Genomic DNA, 20970 nt, shown 5'->3' with positions numbered 1-20970 from the left:
TGATGACTGTGTGTGTGTGTGTGTGTGTGTGTGTGTGGTTAAAGGCGTTGGGTATATGTACGTGTGTATCAGAGAGAGAGAGAGGGGCGATAAGGGAACTGAGTCATGTGTACTAAGCACCTCCACACACACACACACACACACACACACACATATATACTGACACACACACACTGGAAAGTATACACACACACACACACACACACAGATATTAGTTATTTGAAAGTAAATAGATATAGATAAACTAATGCGTGTGTGTGTGTGTGTGTGTGTGTGTGTGTGTGTGTGTGTGTGTCTCTCTCTCTCTCTCTCTCTCTCTCTCTCTCTCTCTCTCTCTCTCTCTGGACAAATGTATGAAAAAATAAGTCGTTTAATTAACATATTGTTTAATTAATATTTTCTTTGTTTTCTTTAATTTTCTCTATATTAATTACGTTAGGAAAAACATATATAATATTTTAAGTCATATAATGCACCCATTGTCACGGGGTCATCATTATTATTATTATTATTATTATTATTATTATTATATTGCTGAGGTACAACTATAATCTTTTTTTTTTTGCTTGCGGGATGAATAACACACATACACACACACACACACACACACACACACACACACACACACACACACTCAATATTGATGATAAGAACATTTTCATCTTCTCTTCCTCTTCCTTTTAACTTCTGCCTGTCATTCTGCGTTCTCTCTCTCTCTCTCTCTCTCTCTCTCTCTCTCTCTCTCTCTCTCTCTCTCTCTCTCTCTCTCTCTCTCTCTCTCTCGTGTTTTTCTTTCATTTAACTTAGAGGGAATAAGATAGAAAGAAGCAATTTAAGAAAGGTAATAACGTAAACAGCTTCAAGGGCGAGGTGGTGACTCCCTACGCCGGGTCTCGAACTAAGATACACGGGTTGGCAGGAAGACTCGGAGACCACTTCGCCACGGAGGAAATTATATATAAATCAATCTTATGTTTTTTGTAAGTTAGTTTGTTAGCGCATATATTTATTACGTTAGTTTATTCGTGATATTTATTAACCAATTCGTTCATTACTTATTTATTTTATTTGTCTTTATCGAGAATAACGTTTGTATTATAAGTATTCGATATATATAATACACTATCGTTCACTTATTATTATTATTATTATTATTATTATTATTAAACATACATACAAAAAATAGCCCTTCAGTAAATTTAAAGCATAGGCCTAGTGTTATTTGTGTGTGTGTGTGTGTGTGTGTGTGTGTGTGTGTGTGTGTGTGTGTGTGTGTGTGTACCGTTCTGACCACAAATAAAACATACGTAGCGGCTTTCCTTTGTGTACGTGTGTGCGTATGCAACCTGTTGTGTACGTGTTTATGTATGTATGTATATGAGAGAAAGTATGGAAGGGAGCCGTGTGCGTGTATGTAAGTATGGCCGTGTGTATGGGTGTATGTATGTATGTATGTATATGTGTACGTGTATGTATGTCCAGCCACGCCCAGGGACTGAGTAAACCACGCGTTGTCACACACACACACACACACACACACACAGCACCCACCATCTCAAACTTCACTCATCTCAAACCCACTTTTCACCCACTTCTCACCCACGGACGAACACGAAACAAGTACACACGGACAGAGCAACTCCTCCTCTTCCCACTCACCTTCGTCACCCATGGCGTTTGTGTTGGAAAAGTGGAGTAAAAGGCGAAAAACTGGAGGAGGGTGGCGGCCGGAGTGGCGTGCGAGGGAGGTGCGCGCGGACTGCCTGGCTCTCCTCTTGCCTTCCCGTCCTGCGGCGCCTGCTCAGAAAGTTGGGTGTGGTTTTTCAAATATTTCACCGTGTTCCCGCGCTCTCTCGCTATCCTCCCAGCACACACGTGGAGATTAATCCTATACCCACGTGATGATGCCCGCCCGAGATACCCAAGTGGTGTTTCAAGGGAGATATGAGGGAAAATGTGAGGGTATCAGATATGGTGGCTGGAGGGATGGACAGGAATGGAGGATTTTGGGGTCTGTCTGTCTCTCTCTCTCTCGTTCCTAGTCTGTCTATGGATGAGGAGGGACTGAACGCGACTCATTCTAGGCCTCAATTCTCTCTCTCTCTCCCTCTCTCTCTCTCTCTCTCTCTCTCTCTCTCACATTGATCGAGGATGACTCAAGGCGCATTTGACAACTCCACTCAGACGCTGCAATTTCCCTCTCCTTAGCAACGGCGTCTCTCCCTCCCTCTCCCTCCTCCCCCTCTCCCTCTCTTTTTTATTCTCTCTCTCTCTCTCTCTCACGCCCCCTCCCTTTCTCTCTCTCTCTCTCTCTCTCTCTCTCTCTCTCTCTCTCTCTCTCTCTCTCTCTCTGGTATTTCCCCATGACACTTAACGATAACAAGAAGAATATTATGTTTTTCTTCGTTTTTCTTCTCTCTTCTGTTATTTCAAGGATAGATTTTTAGAGATTCATCGTTATATGGGTTTTTTTTTGAGGGGCTATTGCTGTTGTTGTTGTTGTTGTATTTGTTGTTGTTTACGCAGTCTCTCTCTCTCTCTCTCTCTCTCTCTCTCTCTCTCTCTCTCTCTCTCTCTCTCTCTCTCTCTCTCTCTGTATTTGGAATTAATGAAAACTAATGATGCTAGAGAGAGAGAGAGAGATAGAGAGAGAGATAGAGAGAGAGAGACAGACAGACAGACAGACAGACAGAGAGAGAGAGAGAGAGAGAGAGACAGACAGACAGACAGACAGACAGACAGACAGACAGACAGACAGACAGACAGACAGACAGACAGACAGACAGAGAGAGAGAGAGAGAGAGAGACAGACAGACAGACAGAGAGAGACAGACAGACAGACAGGCAGAGAGAGAGAGAGACCAGCGTGTATACATTCCCCCCTACACACACACACACACACACATACACACACACACACAGACCTTGAACAGACACACATACAAAAAAAAATATTAAAAATTGAGGGATGACAGCACATTTTGACATTCACTCTAAATCATCATGACCAGGGGTTCGAATCCCACTAATAACAAAAATAATAAAGATTAAGTGAATTCCTGGTTCCGTGATGACTATGGACTTTTTCTTCATTTCTTCGTTGTCTTATTTTGGAGGTGAGGGATTTGCGCGGGAAGAACACACATAATCTTTTTCTTCTTTTTCTTCTTGTTTTTAGACTTTTTTTGTCTTGTTTTTCTTCTTTCAGCCTTTTTCTTCTCTTTCTCTGCTTTCCTTCGTGTTCAGCCTTTTCTTCTTTTTTTCTTGTTTTTCATCTTTTCTTTTATTCTCGTTTAATTTTTTCTCCTTTTCTTCATGTTTTAGACTTTTTCTTCTTTTCTTCTTGTTTTCATCTTTTTCTTTTATTCTCGTTTAATTTTTTCTCCTTTTCATGTTTTAGACTTTTTCTTCTTTTTTTCTTGTTTTTTATCTTTTTCTGTTATTCTCGTTTATTTTTTTCTCCTTTTCTTCATGTTTTAGACTTTTTTTCTTCTTTTTCTCTTTTTTGTCTTCTTATTTTAACCCTTTTTCTCTTATTTTTCTTCTGGTTTTAGGTTCTTTTCTTCGTTTTAATCTTTTCTTCTTTTCTTCCTTTTTCTCTTCTTTCCTTCTTGTTCTAACCTTTTTCTTCTTTTTCTTCTCTTTTCTTCTTTTCCTTATTTTTCTTCTCGTTTTAATATTTTCTTCTTGTAATTTTTTTTTCTTTTTTTTTTGTTATTATTTTAACCTTTTTTTCTCTTCTTTTTCTTCTTGTTTTAACCTTTTTCTTCTTTTTCTTCTTGTTTTTACTCTTTTCTTCTTTTCCTTATTTTTCTTCTCGTTTTAATATTTTCTTCTTGTAATCTTTTGTTTCTTTTTTTTCTTATTATTTTAACCTTTTTTTCTCTTCTTTTTCTTCTTGTTTTAACCTTTTTCTTCTTTTTATAACCTTTCTTTCTCTTCTTTGTCTTCTTGTTATATTGTTTTCTTTTTCTCGTTTAAATCTTTTTCTGCATTTTCTTCTCGTTTTAATTTTTTCTCTTCTTTTTCTTCTTGTTTTAACCCTTTTCTTCTTTTTCTCCATTTTCTCTTCTTTTTCTTCTTAATTTAGCCATTTCTTCTCTTCTTTTAGCCATTTTCTCTTCTTTTTCTTCTTGTTTTAATCTTTTTCTACTTGTTCTAACTTTTTTCTCTTCTTTTTCTTCTCGTTTTAATCTTTTTCTTCTTGTTCTAATCTTTTTTCTCTTCTTTTTTTCGTTCTAATTATTTTTCTCTTTTTCTTCTTGTGACCTACCGTGTTTTTTTTTTTATCTTACGTCATAGATGATTAGTTTTATACTTTATTTACATTTCATTCTTTTTATCATCAAATTTATAGTAGTAGTAGTAGTAGTAGTAGTAGTAGTAGTAGTAGTAGTAGTAGTAGTAGTAGTAGTAGTAGTAGTAGTAGTAGTAGTAGTAATAGTAGTAGTAGTAGTAGTAATAGTAGTAGTAGTAGTAGTAGTAGTAGTAGTAGTAATAGTAATAGTAGTAGTAGTAGTAGTAGTAGTAGTAGTAGTAGCAATAGTAGTCCCAGGGCCCAATGCTTCTACGCACGCCTCGCGGAACTAATCTCAGAAAAGAAGCATCAGCCAAGGAGCCACGTTGTCGCCTGGATGAGGTGTCGCCTCTCGTTCTCCCTGCTCAGGTCGGCCATCCTATGTCTCAGGGGCACCAGACACTCTGGCCCAAAAGCCACCACCATCTCCAATATGGACTATGAAGCCACAGTGGTGGAGAGTGACATTAGGGTGGGTCGGGAGTGACTTGAGTAGGGAAGGAAAGGGGGATCTAGACGTAATAGATGATAGGTGATTTAGTGTCAGGTAGTATTAGTGATATGGTTGGATGCCACAGTCATTAGCGAACAGAGTTGGGGCTAATGACCTCCAAGCTATGGAGCCCTCCAGGATTATGTGTCGGGAAAATAAACATGGGTGGAGGTATCATTTATATTGTAGTAGTAGTAGTAGTAGTAGTAGTAGTAGTAGTAGTAGTAGTAGTAGTAGTGGGTTATCAGTTTTTCAATTTATTTGTTTTATCAATTAATTCGTCATTTTCTTAATTTCTTTCAATTTCTTTCTTTGTTTTTTCTGACTCATTTTATTTTCCTTCTTTTCTTCTTTTTGTCTTGGTTTTTCTTCTTCTTCTTCTTCTTCTTCTTCTTCATTGTAGGTAAAGGAAGGGAAGGGAAAATTAGGAGAGTAGATTACAGTAGAGAGAGAGAGAGAGAGAGAGAGCGGGGGGTGGGGTGGGGGGGGGGAAGGGCGGGACGAAAAGGAGGGAAGGAAGAATAATTTGACCTTCTAACCTCCTTACCGTCCTGCCCTCCCTCCCTCCCTCCCTCCCTCCCTCCCTACCCTTCCCTTTCTCCCTTTCTTTCCTGTCTTCCTTTTCTTTCTCCCATCCTCCTTACCTTTTCTCCCTTCTCTCCCTTCTTCTTTATTTCCCTCCCTTTTTCTTTCCCCTTCCCTCCCTTCTTCTTTTCCTCCCTTTCTTTATTTTCTTTATTTTTTTTCTTACTTCTTTTCTTCCTCTTTTGTTTTTGTTTACTTCTTCTTCTTCTTCTTTGCTCCTTTCTTATTTCTTCCTTCTTTCTCTTCCTTCCTTCCTCTTTCGTGTCTTTCCTTTCTATCTCCTTTCTCTCTTTTTCCCTTCCTTTCTTTATATTTTCTTTCTCTTCCTTCCTTCCTTCCTTCATTCATTCATTCATTCCCTCCTTCCTTCCTTTCCTACTTATCCTGTTTCCTTCTATCTTTATCCAACCTTAATCTCCCTCCTTCCCTCCCTCCCTCCCTTCTTTCCCTTATCTTCCTTTCTCTCCCTGTTCCTCCTCTCTCCCTATCTTCCTTCTTCCTTCTCTTATTCATCCCTTTCTCTCTCTCTCTCTCTCTCTCTCTCTCTCTCTCTTCTTTTTTTCTTCCTTCTTTCCCTGTTCTCCATTCCTCCCTTTCTTCGTTTTCTCTCCCTTCCTTTTCTTTATGTTTATTTTTCCTCTTCCTTCTTTTCCTCTCCTCTCTTTTCTTCCCTTCCTCTCTCCCTCTCTTTCTCTATCCCTCATCCTCCTTCATTCCCGGTTATTCCTTTCTTCCTTCTCTGTTTTTCCCTCATATTCCTCCTCCTCTCCCTATTCTTCCTTCCTTTATTCCCTCCCTTCCTCCCTTTACAGTCCATCCTCCCTTCGTGCATCTGTAGACCCCTGGGTAAGGACACGGAGAGGAGCACAGGGGCCACGCGTAGCTATGGTGTATGTCCTAATCTTTGTTTACTTTACTTTTTTCTATCTTGGTTTCTTCCTTCCTTCTTTCCTTCTTTTTTCTTTCCTTCTTTCACTTACGCTTCCCTTTTCTTTCCTTTCTTTCTGTTTCTTCCTTTTCTTTCCTTCATTTCTTTCCTCCCTCCTTCTTCCCTTTCCTTCCTTCCTTCCTTCGCTTTTTTCTCTCCTTTCAATCCTTCATTTTTTTTCCTAATTCCTCTTTCCCTCCTCCATCCCTTCCTTCCCCCCCTTCTTCCCTTTCCTTCCTTCCTTCCTTCCCTTCCCTTCCCTTCCCTCCCCCCCTCCTTCCTTCCTTCCTTCCCTTCCCTTCCTTCCCCCCTCCTTCCTTCCTTCCTTAATTCCTTCCTTCCTCCTTTTTCTTCCTTCCTTCCTTCCTTCCTCCTTTTTCTTCCTCCTTCCGTCCTTCCTTACTGTCTTCCTTCCTCCTTTTTCTTCTTCCTTCCTTCCTTCCTCCTTTTTCTTCCTCCTTCCTTCCTTCCTTCCTTCCTTCCCTTCCCTTTCCTCCCCCTTCCTTCCTTCCTTCCTTCCGTTCTCCTTTTTCTTCCTTCATTCCCTTCCCTTCCTTCCTTCCTTCCTTTCAGTCTTCAAAATAAAGAGAGAGAGAGAGAGAGAGAGAGAGAGTTAATTCATTCCTTCTCGGCAATTAGTCTTGAAGGTATTATTATTATTATTATTATTATTATTATTATTATTATTATTTATGTTCATGTTTATTGATTCATTGATTTACCTAATTTGCCTGCCATATGTTAGTCTCTCTCTCTCTCTCTCTCTCTCTCTCTCTCTCTCTCTCTCTCTCTCTCGCCACATTTTTCAAAACGCACCAAAGAGAGAGAGAGAGAGAGAGAGAGAGAGAGAGAGAGAGAGCAGACATTCACCAACGCCCAACACAGTTACCAGCACACACACACGCACAAACCTCTCCCTCCTCCCAAACATTCCCCACTGCCATCCCTCCACCCTCATTACTATCCACTGGTATTACTATTTACTTGATTTTAACGTTATTATCTTCCTTATTTCAGGGTCCAGAAGGCGTGAAGACGATTTGGTGAGGTTAATGTTATTGTTATTTCTGTCTGGTAATAGTGGCGACGGGGGAGGGGTCGAATGCGCCGTTCCCCGTCTCTCTCTCTCTCTCCCTCTCTCTTTCTCTCTCTCTCTCTCTCTCTGACTAATGCCGAGGACTCAGAGAATTTTTGAATCTCCCCAAACTTTTTTTTCACTCGTATAATTTTTTTCTCCCCAAACTTTTTTTTCACTCGTATAATTTTTTTCTCCATAAGTTTTTTTTTAAGTATTTCTCTTTTTTTCTTGTTTCTTGTTTTGTTTTTTTCGTTTTATCTTATTTTTCGTTTATTATTTTTTTCTGTATTTCCTTCTTCGTATTTTTTGTTTATTTTTCTTTTTTTTTCTCTATTTTTTTCGTGTTTATTTTTTCTCATTATTTTTTTCTGTATTTCTTTTAGTCGTATTTTTTTATGTGTGTTTTTCTGTATAATACTTTTCTTCGTTTATTAATTCATTGTGTTTTATTCAGTTATTTTAATAGCATCGTAATTACTATTTACTTATGTTATTTGTCGTTAATATTTTCTCTTATGAAAAGGAAGGAAGGGAAAAAGGGAAAGATGAAAGGGTAAGGAAGGAAGGAAGAAAGGAAGGAAGGAAGGGAGAGCGAAAAGAAGGAAGGAAAGGGAAGGAAAAGATGGAAGGAAGGGTAAGGAGAGGAAGGGAAGGAAGGAGGAAAGGAAGGAAGGAAGGAAGGAAGGGAGAGCGAAAAGAAGGAAGGAAAGGGAAGGAAAAGATGGAAGGAAGGGTAAGGAGAGGAAGGAAGGAAGGAAGGGAGAACGAAAAGGAGGAAGGAAAGGGAAGGAAGGGTAAGGAGAGGAAGGAAGGAAGGAAGGAAGGGAAATAAGGAAATGAAGCAAGGAAGGGAGGGAAAGAAAAGGGGCAAGAAGAAGGAACGGAGGAAGGAAGAAGGAAAGAAGGAAGGAAGGGAAGGAAGAATGGGAGGATACAGGGCCGGAGAGATGGAAGGTAAATAGGAAGGATTACTATATAGATTCATTCTTTCTTTCCTTCCTTTCTTCCTTCCTTCTTTCATTTTTATGCTTCCATCTCTGCCTTCATCCTTTCTTTCTTCCTTTCTTTCTTTTCTTTCTTCCTAATTTCCTTTCCTTCCTTCCTTCTTCCTTCTTGCGCCCTTTCTTTCCCTCCCTTCCTTCCTTGCTCCATTTCTGTATTTTCCTTCCTTCCTTCCTTCCTTTCCTCCCTTCCTTTCCTTCTCTCCATCCGTCCTCCCTTTCTTTCTCTCCTTCCTTCCTTCCCTTCCTTCCTTCTTTTCCTTCCTTCTCTCCATCCGTCCTCCCTTTCTTTCCCTTCCTTTCCCTCCTTCCTTCCTTCCTGCCTACGACTTGAACACTCTCCTCACCATATAACTGACCTCTTTTTGGGGGGAACTCTTCTATTTAGTCTCATATCTATTCATTCTAAAACTTATATAAACTTACCTCGTTTTAACTAGTCCATTCAGCTTAAGTTTTAAATCCAGCTTAATTAGGTTTATCCCTGTGTACTTTCTTTGTTAATTTCCTTCCTTTCTTTAATTCTATCTCTCATTCTTCTTTCTAATTTCCTTCCTTCACGTCTTCCTTCTTTTAATTTCCTTCTCTCCTTCCTTCCTATCTGGCTTTCTTGCTATCTCATTCTTATCTCTGAAGGCGGTTATCTTAGTCCACTGAGATAATTTTAATGAAGAACAATATATATTAATTTTAACTAAAGCTCTTAATGACGCATATTTCCTTTGTAGATAAGTGTTGGATTAAAAATTTAAGTGATTGTAGTGATATAAAAGATAATATATAATAGATAATGGAAGTGACATAGATAGATAGACAGATAGATTGATTGATTGATAGATTGATTCATGGCTAGATAGATCGATTGTTAGATAGAAGGAATTAATGAGATGTTTTTATATGATTTTTTCCTCTTCTTCCATTTCTTTCTCCTCCTCCTCCTCCTCCTCCTTCTCCCTCCTCCTTCTCCTTCCTCTTTCTTTTTCGTACACAGAGAGAGAGAGAGAGAGAGAGAGAGAGAGAGAGAGAATTTCACCAGTAAAGAGAAAATACTTACTAATGAAATTGTCGCGTTCACTTAACACACACACACACACACACACACACACACACTGGAGTTTATTATTATTATTATTATTATCGTTTAGTTAATTTAATAGAAGGGTCATCAGCTGATTGCATTTGGCGGGAAAGTGCATTCGAGTTAGATTAAAAAGAATATATATTAAGTGGTTGCTGCTGTGTGTTTGTTTGTTTATGTGTGTGTGTGTGTGTGTGTGTGTGTGTGTGTGTGTGTGTGTGTGTAAGTGACTCACTCCCCGTCTCTCTCTCTCTCTCTCTCAACTACTTACTACTTCTACTACTACTACTACTACTACTACTACTAATAATAATAATAATAATAATAATAATAATAATGATAATAATAATAATAATAATAATAATAATCATCATCATCATCGAGACTCACAGAAAACGGATGCCAGCCCGCTAAATTAAAGGGTAACTTAGCAATAACTTAACATTGATTACCACCACCAGCTAGACAGTCTGACCCAGCCCTAGCTCTGTCTGACCTCATTCCCTCCCCTTACGTCTGACTGGGAGAGAGAGAGAGAGAGAGAGAGAGAGAGAGAGAGAGAGAGGGGGGGGGGGTTATAAATGGATTTGTTCGTGATAAGGGAATGGAATGAAGGAGAGGGAAGGTTAGGAAGGAAGGGAGGAAGGAAGGAAAAGAAGATTAAGGAAGGAAGGAAGGGAAACGAGAGAGGAGGGAAGGAAGAATAGGGAGAGGAAGGAAAAGAAGGTTAAGGAAGGAAGGGAAACGAGAGAGGAAGGAAGGAAGAATAGGGAGAGGAAGGAAAAGAAGGTTAAGGAAGGAAGGGAAACGAGAGAGGAAGGAAGGAAGAATAGGGAGAGGAAGGAAAAGAAGGTTAAGGAAGGAAGGGAAACGAGAGAGGAAGGAAGGAAGATTAGGGAGAGGAAGGAAAAGAAGGTTAAGGAAGGAAGGAAACGAGAGGAGGAAGGAAGAAAAGGAGAGGAAGGAAAAGAAGGAGAGGAAGGAAAAGAAGGAAGGAAGGAAACGAGAGAGGAAGGAAGGAAGAATAGGAGAGGAAGGAAATTAAGGAAGGAAACGAGAGGAAGGAATGAAGAATAGGGAGAGGAAGGAAAAGATCGTTAAGGAAGGAAGGAACACGAGAGAGGAAGGAAGGAAGATTAGGGAGAGGAAGGAAAAGAAGGTTAAGGAAGGAAGGGAAACGAGAGAGGAAGGAAGGAAGAATAGGGAGAGGAAGGAAAAGAAGGTTAAGGAAGGAAGGGAAACGAGAGAGGAAGGAAGGAAGAATAGGGAGAGGAAGGAAAAGAAGGTTAAGGAAGGAAGGGAAACGAGAGAGGAAGGAAGGAAGAATAGGGAGAGGAAGGAAAAGAAGGTTAAGGAAGGAAGGGAAACGAGAGAGGAAGGAAGGAAGAATAGGGAGAGGAAGGAAAAGAAGGTTAAGGAAGGAAGGGAAACGAGAGGAAGGAAGGAAGAATAGAAGAGGAAGGAAAAGAAGGTTAAGGAAGGAAGGGAAACGAGAGAGGAAGGAAGGAAGAATAGGGAGAGGAAGGAAAAGATCGTTAAGGAAGGAAGGGAAACGAGAGAGGAAGGAAGGAAGAATAGGGAGAGGAAGGAAAGAAGGTTAAGGAAGGAAGGAAACGAGAGGAAGGAAGGAAGAATAGGAGAGGAAGGAAAAGGAAAAGATCGTTCAGGAAGGAAGGGACACGAGAGAGGACGGAAGGAAGAATAGGGAGAGGAAGGAAAAGAAGGTTAAGGAAGGAAGGGAAACGAGAGAGGAAGGAAGGAAGAATAGGGAGAGGAAGGAAAAGAAGGTTAAGGAAGGAAGGGAAACGAGAGAGGAAGGAAGGAAGAATAGGGAGAGGAAGGAAAAGATCGTTAAGGAAGGAAGGGAAACGAGAGAGGAAGGAAGGAAGAATAGGGAGAGGAAGGAAAAGAAGGTTAAGGAAGGAAGGGAAACGAGAGAGGAAGGAAGGAAGAATAGGGAGAGGAAGGAAAAGAAGGTTAAGGAAGGAAGGGAAACGAGAGGAAGGAAGGAAGAATAGGAGAGGAAGGAAGGAAGAATAGGGAGAGGAAGGAAAAGAAGGTTAAGGAAGGAAGGGAAACGAGAGAGGAAGGAAGGAAGAATAGGGAGAGGAAGGAAAAGAAGGATCGAAGGGAAGTATGATGAAGGAGAGAGGGAAGAGGAAAAGAAGAAAGGAAAGAAGGAACGAAGGAGGAAAAAAGGAAAGATAGAATGAAGGAATGGAAGGAAAGGAGAAGGGAAAGCAGGGAAACAATTATGATCTTCTCCTTCTTCTTCTTCTTCTTCTTCTTCTTCTTGCCGACGTAGGACAGAAGATGACAAACTATTATTATTATGGAAAGTGGATAGGGAGGAGGAGGAGGAAGAGGAGGAGGAGGAGATATAAGGAAGATTGAAAGGTCGAGCTCCTCCTCTTCTTCCTCCTCCTTCTCTTCTTCCTCATCCTCCTCCTCCTCTTCCTTATCCTCCTCCTCATCATTGCATATAAAACTCCTCCTCCTCCCCCTCCTCCTCCTCCTACTACTACTATATACATACATACATACATACATACATACATACATACATACATACATACATAACTGTGTGCTTTCTTACTTAGGGAATCGATTTAGAGAAAAGTAGGGTAATGTGTGTGTGTGTGTGTGTGTGTGTGTGTGTGTGTGTGTGTGTGTGTGTGTGTGCGGTAACCATGGTTTTGTACACATGAAAAGCACTGAAGGAGGAGGAGGAGGAGGAGGAGGAGGAGGAGGAAGGAGAAGAAGAAAAAGAAGAAGAAGAAGAAGAAGAAGAAAAAGAAGAAGAAGAAGAAATAAATAAAGAAATTGAAGGAGGATTTACATAGATTTACATAGAAAATCAGACCACATAGACCCCATGGCCCAGACTAGGTGGTCTGTCCTTAAACCTAAGTGATTTTACATTAATCAGAAGGCTCCAAAACGTTACTTTTCTACTCTAGTTGATATTAAGTTCAAGGAAGTGACGGTCGAGCTTATTTTTGAAGGAGTCAATCGTGTTACACTGGACCACTGATGATGGAAGCTTATTCCATTCTCGCACAACAACGTTGGTGAAGAAAAATTTGGTGCAGTCTGAATATGCTTGTCTACATTTGAGTTTTACGCCATTGTTCCTCGTTCGCAGTGTCATCGATCATAAACAATGTTGATCTGTCTACATTCGTGAAACCATTAAGTATTTTAAAACATTCGATCAGTTTTCCTCGGAGGCGACGTTTCTCAAGAGAGAACATGTTAAGGGTAGAAAGCCTTTCTTCGTAGGATTTGTTGCGCAAGGAAGGGATCATTTTTGTTGCCCGACGCTGAACACCTTCTAGTTTAGCAATGTCCTTTGCATGGTGGGGAGACCAAAACTGTACCGCATATTCCAAGTGGGGTCTGACTAAACTGTTGTAGAGCGGGAGTATTACATCTTTATTCTTGAATAAAAAGTTTCTTTTAATGAAGCCCAACATTCTGTTCGCTTTATTTGCTGCATCGATGCATTGATGTGAGAATTTGAGGTTTGACGCGATTTTGATCCCCTGGCCCTTAACGCATTGAACGCTTGTGAGTTTAACGCCGCGCATTTCGTAATCGAACTTCTTATTCCTCGTTCCAACTTGAAGGACCTGGCACTTGCTTACGTTAAAGGGCATCTCCCATCTATCCGACCAAGCTGAAATTTTGTGCAAATCCTCTTGGAGGCTTTGCCTGTCTTCGTCAGTGAGAACCGAGTTGCCAATCTTTGTGTCGTCTGCAAATTTACTAATGCGATTATTGAGTCCAACAGGAGGAGGAGGAAAGAGGAGGAGGAGGAGGAGGAGAAGGAGGAAGAAGAAGAAGAAGAAGAAGAAGAAGAAGAAGAAGAAGAAATAAATAAAGAAATTGAAGGAGGAGTAGGAGGAGGAGGTGGAAGTATAGAGGGAGAAGATGAAAAGGAGAAGTAAAAAAAGAAAAGAAAAAGGAGGAAGAAGAAGAAGAAGAACAACAACAACAACAACAAAAACCACTCCACTAAGGATACAAAAAGAAACTAAAGAACAAGAAGAACAAGAAGAAAATGTCATCATGAACCGTTAAAAAACCTAAAAAATCCTGCCTTGCTGCTTGCTGCTGTACAGGTGACGTGTTGAGAGAGAGTCAGTTCGTATCGGCACGCCTGCCAAAAAAAACAAACAACACAGTATCCATCCATTACAAATCACCTCTATATTTCGGTATCACCACATTTTTCCAGAAAACCTTCATGGCTTCTATAATTCTATCATTTGCTTCATCACTCAGTCCCAGCAGCAGCAGCATCCATTCCCTCTCTGTCCTTGCCATCCTTACTTGGTCTCGGTCTGGGTCTTGGTTATTGCTGTTACCACCGATGCCAGATTATCGTACTCGGAGGGCTCGTATTTACCGGTTTCTGGCCCATAACTGTTGCCAAGAAACACATATAATTAACCATTTTAACGATAACTATATATAAAGACAGTTAATGGGGTCGAGGAGGCAGTTTTGGGTCGGAAATCGGCAAACATAATCAGCGGAGTACGACAATATGACTCTTTATGTACGTCACTCGTGTTGTTGTTGTTGGCGCCAGCTGATCCTTGTCGCCGAGAGAAGAATCCTTGTTTTCTGAGTGCGTGGCTTCCTGGCGTGTGTGTGGAGGCGTGTGGGAGTGTGTGCGTGGCTGTCACTCCGCGGATAGCAAGGTAGGAATGTGTATCGTTGTGGCACAGCGGGTTAATCACACTCTCCCTTCCCCTTCACCCCATACCTCCCCCTAACCCTTCACTGCCTTAAGATACCACCCTTACCTTACCTAACCTAACCTTACCTTACCTTACCTTACCTTACCTTACCTAACTTAATATCACACTCTCCCTTCCCCTTCACCCCATACCTCCCCCTAACCCTTCACTGCCTTAAGATACCACCCTAACCTTACCTAACCTAACCTTACCTTACCTTACCTTACCTCACTTAATATCACACTCCCCCTTCCCCTTCACCCCATACCTCCCCCTAACCCTTCACTGCCTTAAGATACCACCCTAATCTTACCTAACCTAACCTTACCTAACCTTACCTAACTTAATATCACACTCCCTTCCCCTTCACCCCATACCTTCCCCCTAACCCTTCACTGCCTTAAGATACCACCCTAACCTTACCTAACCTAACCTTACCTTACCTTACCTTACCTTACCTTACCTAACTTAATATCACACTCCCCCTTCCCCTTCACCCCATACCTTCCCCCTAACCCTTCACTGCCTAATGATACCACCCTAACCTTACCTTACCTAACCTTACCTTACCTTACCTAACTTAATATCACACTCCCCCTTCCCCTTCACCCCATACCTTCACCCTAACCCTTCACTGCCTAATGATACCACCCTTACCTTACCTTACCTAACCTAACCTAACCTTACCTTACCTAACTTAATATCACACTCCCCCTTCCCCTTCACCCCATACCTTCCTCCTAACCCTTCACTGCCTAATGATACCACCCTAACCTTACCTAACCTAACCTTACCTAACCTTACCTTACCTAACCTTACCTAACCTAACCTTACCTAACCTAACTTAACCTTACCTTGCTTCACCTAACCTTACCTAACCTAACCTAACCTTACCTTACCTAACTTAATATCACACTCCCCCTTCCCCTTCACCCCATACCTTCCCCCTAACCCTTCACTGCCTTAAGATACCACCCTAACCTTACCTAACCTAAGCTTGCCTCACCTTACCTAACCTTACCTTACCTAACCTTACCTAACTTAACCTCACCTTGCTTCACCTAACCTTCCCCCTAACCCTTCACTGCCTAATGATACCACCCAAACCTTACCTAACCTAACCTAACCTTACCTTACCTTACCTAACTTAATACCACACTCTCCCTTCCCCTTCACCCCATACCTTCCCCCTAACCCTTCACTGCCTTAAGATACCACCCTAACCTTACCTAACCTAACCTAACCTTACCTAACTTAATATCACACTCTTCCCCCTTCACCCCATACCTTCCCCCTAACACTTCACTGCCTAATGATACCACCCTAACCTAACCTTACCTAACCTTACCTTACCTTACCTAACTTAATATCACACTCCCCCTTCCCCTTCACCCCATACCTCCCCCTAACCCTTCACTGCCTTAAGATACCACCCTAACCTTACCTAACCTAACTTAACCTTACCTTACCTAACCTTACCTTACCTTACCTAACTTAATATCACCTTCCCTTCCCCCCAGATACCTTCCCTAACCTTACCTAACCTAACCTTACCTAACCTTACCTTACCTTACCTTACCTTACCTTACCTTACCTAACCTTACCTAACCTAACTTAACCTTACCTTACCTTACCTTACCTTACCTTACCTTACCTTACCTAACCTTACCTAACTTAATATCACACTCCCCCTTCCCCTTCACCCCATACCTTCCCCCTAACCCTTCACTGCCTTAAGATACCACCCTAACCTTACCTAACCTAACCTTACCTAACCTTACCTAACTTAATATCACACTCCCCCTTCCCCTTCACCCCATACCTTCCCCCTAACCCTTCACTGCCTAATGATACCACCCTAACCTTACCTAACCTAACTTAACCTTACCTTACCTAACTTAACCTTACCTTACCTTACCTAACTTAATATCACACTCCCCCTTCCCCCTCCCCCCAAACCTTCCCCCGAAGCCTTCACTGCCTAAAGATACCACCCTAACCTTACCTAACCTAACCTAACCTTACCTAACTTAATATCACACTCCCCCTTCCCCTCCACCCCATACCTTACCCCTAACCCTTCACTGCCTTAAGATACCACCCTAACCTTACCTAACCTAACCTAACCTTACCTAACCTAACCTAACCTTACCTAACCTAACTTAACCTCACCTTGCTTCACCTAACCTTACCTAACTAAACCTTACCTTGCTTCACCTAACCTTACCTAACCTAGCCTAACCTTACCTTACCTTACCTAACTTAATATCACACTCCCCCTTCCCCTTCACCCCATACCTTCCCCCTAACCCTTCACTGCCTTAAGATACCACCCTAACCTTACCTAACCTTACCTAACCTCACCTTGCTTCACCTAACCTTACCTAACTAAACCTTACCTAACCTTACCTTACAGCTTCTTGTCTTACCTCACACCACCTAACATTACCTTACCTACCTCACCTTGCCACTGCTTACTTCACCACACCTTACCTAACCTTACCTTACCTAACTTAATATCACACTCTCCCTTCCCCTTCACCCCATACCTTCCCCTTCACCCTAACCCTTCACTGCTTAATGATACCACCCTAACCTTACCTAACCTAAGCTTGCCTCACCTTACCTAACCTTACCTTACCTAAGCTTGACTCACCTTACCTAACCTTACCTTACCTAACCTTACCTAACCTAAGCTTGCCTCACCTTACCTAACCTTACCTTACCTAAGCTTGCCTCACCTTACCTAACCTAAGCTTGCCTCACCTTACCTAACCTTACCTTACCTAAGCTTGCCTCACCTTACCTAACCTTACCTAACCTAAGCTTGCCTAACCTAAGCTTGCCTCACCTTACCTAACCTTACCTTACCTAAGCTTGACTCACCTTACCTTACCTAACCTTACCTAACCTTACCTAACCTAAGCTTGCCTCACCTTACCTAACCTTACCTTACCTAACCTTACCTTACCTAACCTAACCTAAGCCTACCTAACCCAACGTAACTTAACCTAACTTCACAAAATGTTAACCTTCCCCTGCCCTTTCATCCTCTATACCAAATTACCATCCCCTTCTATCCCATTCATCCCTATAGCCTCCACTCCCCCCCCTCCCTCTTACACCCTTTACGAACTCCCCCCTTCCCCCACAGATCATGGCACCCCCTAGACTGTCTCGGTATGCCTGGTGGCCCTTGCTGGCGGTGGGTGTGGTCAGGGAGGTTCTCACAGCGTTCTTTGGTCGGTATGATAAGACGCTTTTGCTTCTAACATCAGCTATTTCTAAAGGTCAATGAGGGGGTCAGTTGGGTTCTAATGAGTGTTTCTTTAGGTTAACGGTACAGAGGAAGGGTCACAGCACCACCAGGGTCATACAACTACTCCTGTAAATGCCCACATCTCCCACGAAAGCCTTGTATGTGTTCTTGGACGGTGAACTGTCTTATGATATGACCCTTTGTTTTTGACCTGTCCCACGTGGCTGCCTGCTTCAAACGCACCACACACGATGATGTCTCCACGCCTGCCTTATTTTTCACGTGTGTAGCGGATGTGTGTGGTTGTAGGAGTGTGTGTTGATAGGAGGAGGAGGAGGAGATAGAAGAGAATGAAAGATTGTATAGAGATTGATCGTAAGAGGAAGAGAAAGAGAAGGAATAAAGAAGGAAAGGGAGAAAGAAAGACAGGAAAAATGAGGGAGGAGAATAAGAAGAAAAGAATAGGAAGAAGGAAATGATAAACAAAGATAGAAAGAAAAAGAGAAGAAAAGAAAATATTGAAATTGAAAGAAAGATAAGAGAGGAAGAAGGAAAATTGAAGTGAATGGAGGAGAAGGAGGAGAAGAAGAAAGCTTAAAGGAACAGGAGGAGGAGAAAGAAGAGAGAAGGAAGAAGAGATAGAGGATGGGAAGATGTGAGGCAGAGGAGGAGGAGGAGGAGGAGGAGGAGGAATAAAATAAATAAAGGAAGAAGATAGGAGGTAGAAGAGAGAATGAGTGTGTGTGTGTGTGTGTGTGTGTGTGTGTGTGTGTGTGTGTGTGACTTTCTATCAGATCCCAATTTGAGCATTTTCTCTTCTTTTATTTATTTCTTATAGTTTTTCATTTGTTCATTTTTATTTTCTTCATTCTTAGACAGTTTTCACACATTTTCTACCTTCTTACTCCCTTCCCTTCAAACCCATTCCATTCTCCCCATTTCCACCCCTATTTCCTCCCCCTCCCTCCCCTTCCCTCCATCTCCACTCCCCATTTCCACTTCATTCTTATTTCTCTCCCCCATTTCCCCCTATTTCCTCTCCCTCCCTCCCTTCCCTTCACCCCCATTCCGTTCCCTCTATTTCCATATCTCGCTCTCTTTCTCCCATTCCTTGTTTCATTCCTCAACTCCTTTGTATTCCGTTTCTCTCCCTTTCCTTCATCTGTCTTTATTTTCTTCTTCTTTATCACTTTCTACGTCTTTTATTAATATTTTTCTTTATCCAGGTTCGTATTTGATCTGCTCCTCCTCATCCTCGCTCTCCTTGACCTCCTCCCTGGGCTCATCGGATGGGTCATGTGGGTCGCGCTCAACACCTGTGCATCCCACCTCATCCAGCCCTTCACCTACCACGCACCCACTCACCCACACTCATCCAGGCGGTCGGGTCACCAAACTCACCATTTCGACTGCCAACGGAGGTGTCCGGAGGCTGTGGCCAGATTCAACAATTACCCGTGAGTGTGTGTGTGTGTGTGTGTGTGTGTGTGTGTAAGGGAAGAGAATAGGAAGAAGGAAGGAAGGAAGGAAAATAGAGAAATTGGAAGAATGAAAGAGATAGAAAGCACTCAAGAAGAAAGGATTGAAAAAGAGAATATAAAAGAGCAAAGTGTGTGTGTGTGTGTGTGTGTGTGTGTGTGTGTGTGTGTGTGTGTGGAAGGGAAGAGAATAGTAAGAAGGAAGGAAATAGTAAAGGAAAGAGGGAGACAACAAAGAAGAAGGGAATTGAAAGAGAGAGAGAGATAAGGTGAAAGAAGGAATAAGATGAAAAAGAAGAGAATAGAGAGAGGGAAAATCAATCACAATGACTAGAAAAAGAGAGAAAGAGATAAAAGAGAAGGAGGAAAGAGAGAGAGAGAGAGAGAGAATAAAATAAATGAATGAAAGGAAGAGAGAGAGAGAGAGAGAGAGAGAGAGAGAGAGAGAGAGAGAGAGAGAGAGAGAGAGAGAGAGAGAGAGAGAGAGAGAGAGAGAGAGAGAGAGAGAGAGAGAGAGAGAGAGAGAGAGAGAGAGAGAGAGAGAGAGAGAGAGAGAGAGAGAGAGAGAGAAAGGTTCACTAATACCATGACTCATAGTTTAAACAATAATAGTGAAAGGAGAGAGAGAGAGAGAGAGAGAGAGAGAGAGAGAGAGAGAGAGAGAGAGAGAGAGAGAGAGAGAGAGAGAGAGAGAAAATAAGAGAGAGAGAGAGAGAGAGAGAGAGAGAGAGAGAGAGAGAGAGAGAAGGTAAAGAAAGACAGAATGAGTGTGAAAATAAGAGAGAGAGAGAGAAAGAAGAAAGAAATGAAAGATGGAATGAGTGTGAAAATAGGCGAGAGAGAGAGAGAGAGAGAGAGAGAGAGAGAGAGAGAGAGAGAGAGAGAGAGAGAGAGAGAGAGAGAGAGAGAGAGAGAGAGAGAGAGAGAGAGAGAGAGAGAGAGAGAGAGAGAGAGAGAGAGAGAAGGTAAAGAAAGACAGAATGAGTGTGAAATAAAATTAATGAAAGGAAGGACAACAAACCAAGAGAGAGAGAGAGAGAGAGAGAGAGAGAAGGTAAAGAAAGACAGAATGAGTGTGAAAATAAGAGAGAGAGAGAGAGAGAGAGAGAGAAAGAAGAAAGAAATGAAAGATGGAATGAGTGTGAAAATAGGTGAGAGAGAGAGAGAGAGAGAGGGAGAGAGAGATTTACATAGATTTACGTAGAAAATCAGACCACACAGACCCCATGGTCCAGACTTGGTGGTCTGTCCTTAAACCTAAGTGAATCTACACTAATCAGAAAGCTCCAAAACGTTGCTTTTCTACTCTAGTTAATATTAAGTTGAAGGAAGTGACGGTCGAGCTTATTTTTGAAGGAGTCAATCGTGTTACACTGGACCACTGATGGTGGAAGCTTATTCCATTCTCGCACTACAACGTTGGTGAAGAAAAATTTGGTGCAATCTGAATTTACTTGTCTACATCTGAGTTTTACGCCATTGTTCCTCGTGCGCAGACTGTCATCGATCATAAACAATGTTGATCTGTCTACATTCGTGAAACCATTAAGTATTTTAAAACATTCAATCAATTTTCCTCGGAGGCGACGTTTCTCAAGAGAGAACATGTTAAGGATAGAAAGCCTTTCTTCGTAGGATTTGTTGCGCAAGGAAGGGATCATTTTCGTTGCCCGACGCTGAACACCTTCTAATTTAGCAATGTCCTTTGCATGGTGGGGAGACCAAAACTGTACCGCATATTCCAAGTGGGGTCTGACTAAACTGTTGTAGAGCGGGAGTATTACATCTTTATTCTTGAATAAAAAGTTTCTTTTAATGAAGCCCAACATTCTGTTCGCTTTATTTGCTGCATCGATGCATTTGCTGCATCGATGCATTTGCTGCATCGATGCATTTACTGCATCGATGCAGAGAGAGAGAGAGAGAGAGAGAGAGAAGAAAGAAAAGAATGAGTGTGAAAATAAGAGAGAGAGAGAAGAAAGAAATGAAAGATGGAATGAGTGAAAATAGGTAGAGAGAGAGAGA

General features: G+C 41.7%; 1 protein-coding gene and 1 long non-coding RNA gene across 2 annotated transcripts in view; one reads left to right on the top strand and one right to left on the bottom strand.

Moving 5' to 3' along the window:
* Window positions 1-2066, bottom strand: part of LOC126989328 (uncharacterized) — a 28285-nt gene extending 26219 nt beyond the window's left edge. Inside the window, exon 1 of the mRNA XM_050847959.1 lies at window positions 1660-2066. Within this exon, the coding sequence (XP_050703916.1) occupies window positions 1660-1672 (13 nt within the window). The 5' untranslated portion in view covers window positions 1673-2066. The remainder of the gene's footprint in view (window positions 1-1659) is intronic.
* Window positions 2067-10164: 8098 nt separating this feature from the next.
* Window positions 10165-11306, top strand: LOC126989306 (uncharacterized). Its single transcript, XR_007743166.1, has 3 exons — window positions 10165-10375; window positions 10683-10871; window positions 11185-11306. It is a non-coding gene; the product is annotated as an uncharacterized LOC126989306 (long non-coding RNA).
* The last annotated feature ends 9664 nt before the right edge of the window (window positions 11307-20970 follow it).

This window comes from Eriocheir sinensis, unplaced genomic scaffold (genome assembly GCF_024679095.1).
Source record: "Eriocheir sinensis breed Jianghai 21 unplaced genomic scaffold, ASM2467909v1 Scaffold113, whole genome shotgun sequence".
Classification (NCBI taxonomy): domain Eukaryota; kingdom Metazoa; phylum Arthropoda; class Malacostraca; order Decapoda; family Varunidae; genus Eriocheir; species Eriocheir sinensis.
The sequence above is the reverse complement of the archived record's forward strand: the minus strand, read 5'-3'. Positions and strand labels throughout refer to the sequence as shown.